General features: G+C 44.9%; 1 protein-coding gene across 1 annotated transcript in view; it reads right to left on the minus strand.

The window, feature by feature from the left end:
- Window positions 1–1,311: 1,311 nt before the first annotated feature.
- Window positions 1,312–2,773, minus strand: part of LOC116893059 (non-histone chromosomal protein HMG-14-like) — a 7,197-nt gene continuing 5,735 nt past the window's right edge. Inside the window, exons 2-3 of the mRNA XM_032895021.1 lie at window positions 1,499–1,739; window positions 1,312–1,411 (exon numbers count right to left, since the gene is read on the minus strand). Of these exons, the coding sequence (XP_032750912.1) occupies window positions 1,312–1,411; window positions 1,499–1,739 (341 nt within the window). The remainder of the gene's footprint in view (window positions 1,412–1,498; window positions 1,740–2,773) is intronic.

Below are 2,773 nucleotides of genomic sequence, written 5' to 3' on the forward strand. Positions count from 1 at the left end.
AAAGGCAGGGGCAGGATGCTCACTTGGGTGTTAAGTCTGGGTCTGCAGATTTCCCCTAGCTTTCTGCTGCAGCCCCCTTCCCTCTGCCTCCCTCCCTGACTAACTGCATCTCAGTTTCTGAATGTTTTTGACCTTGTCATTTCCATGTTTTTGGAGCATAGGGATATTGGTAGGCGAGTTTTCGTGGGAGAATTTGGAAGATTGAAGGGCTTCTTCCACACGTCACGGGCCAGGCATTCAGCCCTCATCCGTCAGACTCCGGGCACATTCCTTTGGGTAGTGCTGTCTCTTGGGGCACATGAACATGCTTGTACACAGGAAGCCCAGGAAAGGACACCAGAATCCAGCTAATTTATCTTCAACACGTTGACTTGTAAAGCCACACTGGAACTAGCAATGGAGCTGGCTCTCAGGTATACTAAACGCTTTGCACACAGAGTCTCTTCATCCCATGAGAAATGTAATCTTCCAGAGGTGAAAATGCCTTGTGGTCCTCACTGCAGATTAACTGGCAAGGTTAAAGTTCTTCCTTTTCCCTGTCTGTGAACCTAAATACTTTCTTTCACAAGCTGAGATTTTATTGAGGAGTAGAGTCCACAGACATTCCAATTCTTAACACACATACTGTCACTCTGAACAGACTCACACTGTGTTCATGTACCTAAATGAAGAGTATTGTTCCTCCTCGAACTTGCTCCAGTGATGTTCCTGCTTCAAACTTGGCAAATTTCGTAAGACCTCACATAATAACCAAATGCTCACAAACCACCGACTCACAATTTTAAGCCACACACAGAACATACCCCAAATCTCCATGTTTCACAGCACATTATCACAACTGTTAGGAAAATCGACTTTATGACCAGAGCAGTTACAGTTCTGACAGAGCAAGGAACAAGGAGTGGTTTCCTTAGGAAATGATTCTACTAGAAACACCAGACCAGATATAACCGAAAATAGTCCAGACACGAATGCATGACTGAGACTCCAAGTTGCCATTTAGTTTGTTTTGTCCCATAGGATATGAAACTAGACCCTTCTATGGAATATTATGGTGACCCCCAAGACAGTCACAGCCTCTCCTGATTCAGTATCCTGCTTCCGGTTGTACCCCAAAATAAACAACCAGCAAATGATTTAACCTCTTAAAAAACATTTACACTTTTAAAATGGGACGAGGTGCTATTCCCTCACCTTTTAAAATGTTTCTTGAGCTACCAAAAAGCTCGCATTTACAAAAGAGTTGATAAAAATATTCCTCTGGATTGTACAAGAAGGGAGGCGGGGACCACTGACAGATGTGATGGATGCTTAGTCGGACTTGGCTTCTTTCTCTTCCTCAGAGGCTGGACTCTGGTTTTCCGTCTTTCCCTTTTCTGCAGGCAAATCTGTAGTTTGCTGGTCACTTTGCCTTTCACTCCCCTTTTCACTCTCGTTTACACTTCTCTCTCTCTCTCTCTCTCTCTCTCTCTCTCTCTCTCTCTCTCTCTCTCTCCTCTCTCTCCTCTCTCCCTCTCTCCTCTCCTCTCCCCTCTCTCTCTTTCTTTTGTCAGATAATTTATCCTTTCCGGTGGCCTTTTTAGGCTTTGCATCCACATTGGCAGGGGCAGGCTTCGCGGAGCGGCGCCTGTGCTCCGCCTTTGCCACTCCATCCGCGCTAACCTTCCTCAGGATGGAAGATGCGTGGGAAGCAGGATCTGTCACGGAGCTGCACTGCCTAGCCACCACCACAGGAACTCCTATGACCCCCTAAATACATTTTATTGGTCAATAGAAAGTCTGATGAGTCCTTTGGTAAGTGTAAGCTCTAATGCCCTCTAGTGACAGAAGATTTGTTTTGTAGAGAGTGTCTGTCTTGGACTATCTAGGCAATCTTCCTTATTTAAGTTTGAAAACAAAATAGCAAATATTAAGCAACTACTTTTGGTAACAAAGGATTTCTTACACTAACCATAAGCTTTAATGGTACCTAAAGAAACTGAGTGTTGTAAGAATCTAGCTTTTACGAAAGCTGAGAACTTACTGGGTTAGGCAGTGTGGGGGTGCCAAGTTTCAAACCTAAAGATAGTCATCCAGGAGTCAGGCAGAGCCCCAGGCTCCGCCTCTCCATGCGGCTTCCTCTCAGTGTGAGCACCATGCTTTTCTCTCTGTCAAACCAAGGGACTTTTTCCACAACCAACTGTACCAATAGCACATCTCACGTATATGTATCCATCCCATTTCAAATCCAATGAGAAAGACTGTGTCTCAGTTTCTTCCAGAAAATGATGCCAAGGTTCATTCCAACAGAATGGGATATGTTGTTTTCCTGGGCCAAGTAGAGTCCCTGGTTCTAGGCTTGGTGTCAGCTTTGCTATGATGGTTAATAATCTCTGTCACGTTGGCTAGACTGTGGTGCCTGTACATTTAGTCAAACACTCTTTTTGTTTCTGAGACACTCTACTTTGTATGAAATTCAAACTAAATCCATAGGCTTTTTGTAAAATCATGGCCCTTAACAATGTGACTAGGTGTCCTCCAGGAAGCTCAGGGCTTTATGAAAAAGACTCACCATGATTGGGGAAGGGAGGAGTCCCACCAGCAGGCAGCCTTTGGATTTGAACTATAGGTTCTAGGTACATCACACTGGACAATCATGTGACCTAATTCCAGAAAATCTATCATCTCTGTATCACCTCTCCATCCATCCATCCATCCATCCACCCATCCATCCACCCACCCATCCACCCACCCATCCATCCACTCATCCATCCATCCATCCATCCATCCATCC

Source organism: Rattus rattus, chromosome 2 (assembly GCF_011064425.1).
Source record: "Rattus rattus isolate New Zealand chromosome 2, Rrattus_CSIRO_v1, whole genome shotgun sequence".
In the NCBI taxonomy this organism is placed as follows: Eukaryota; Metazoa; Chordata; class Mammalia; order Rodentia; family Muridae; genus Rattus; species Rattus rattus.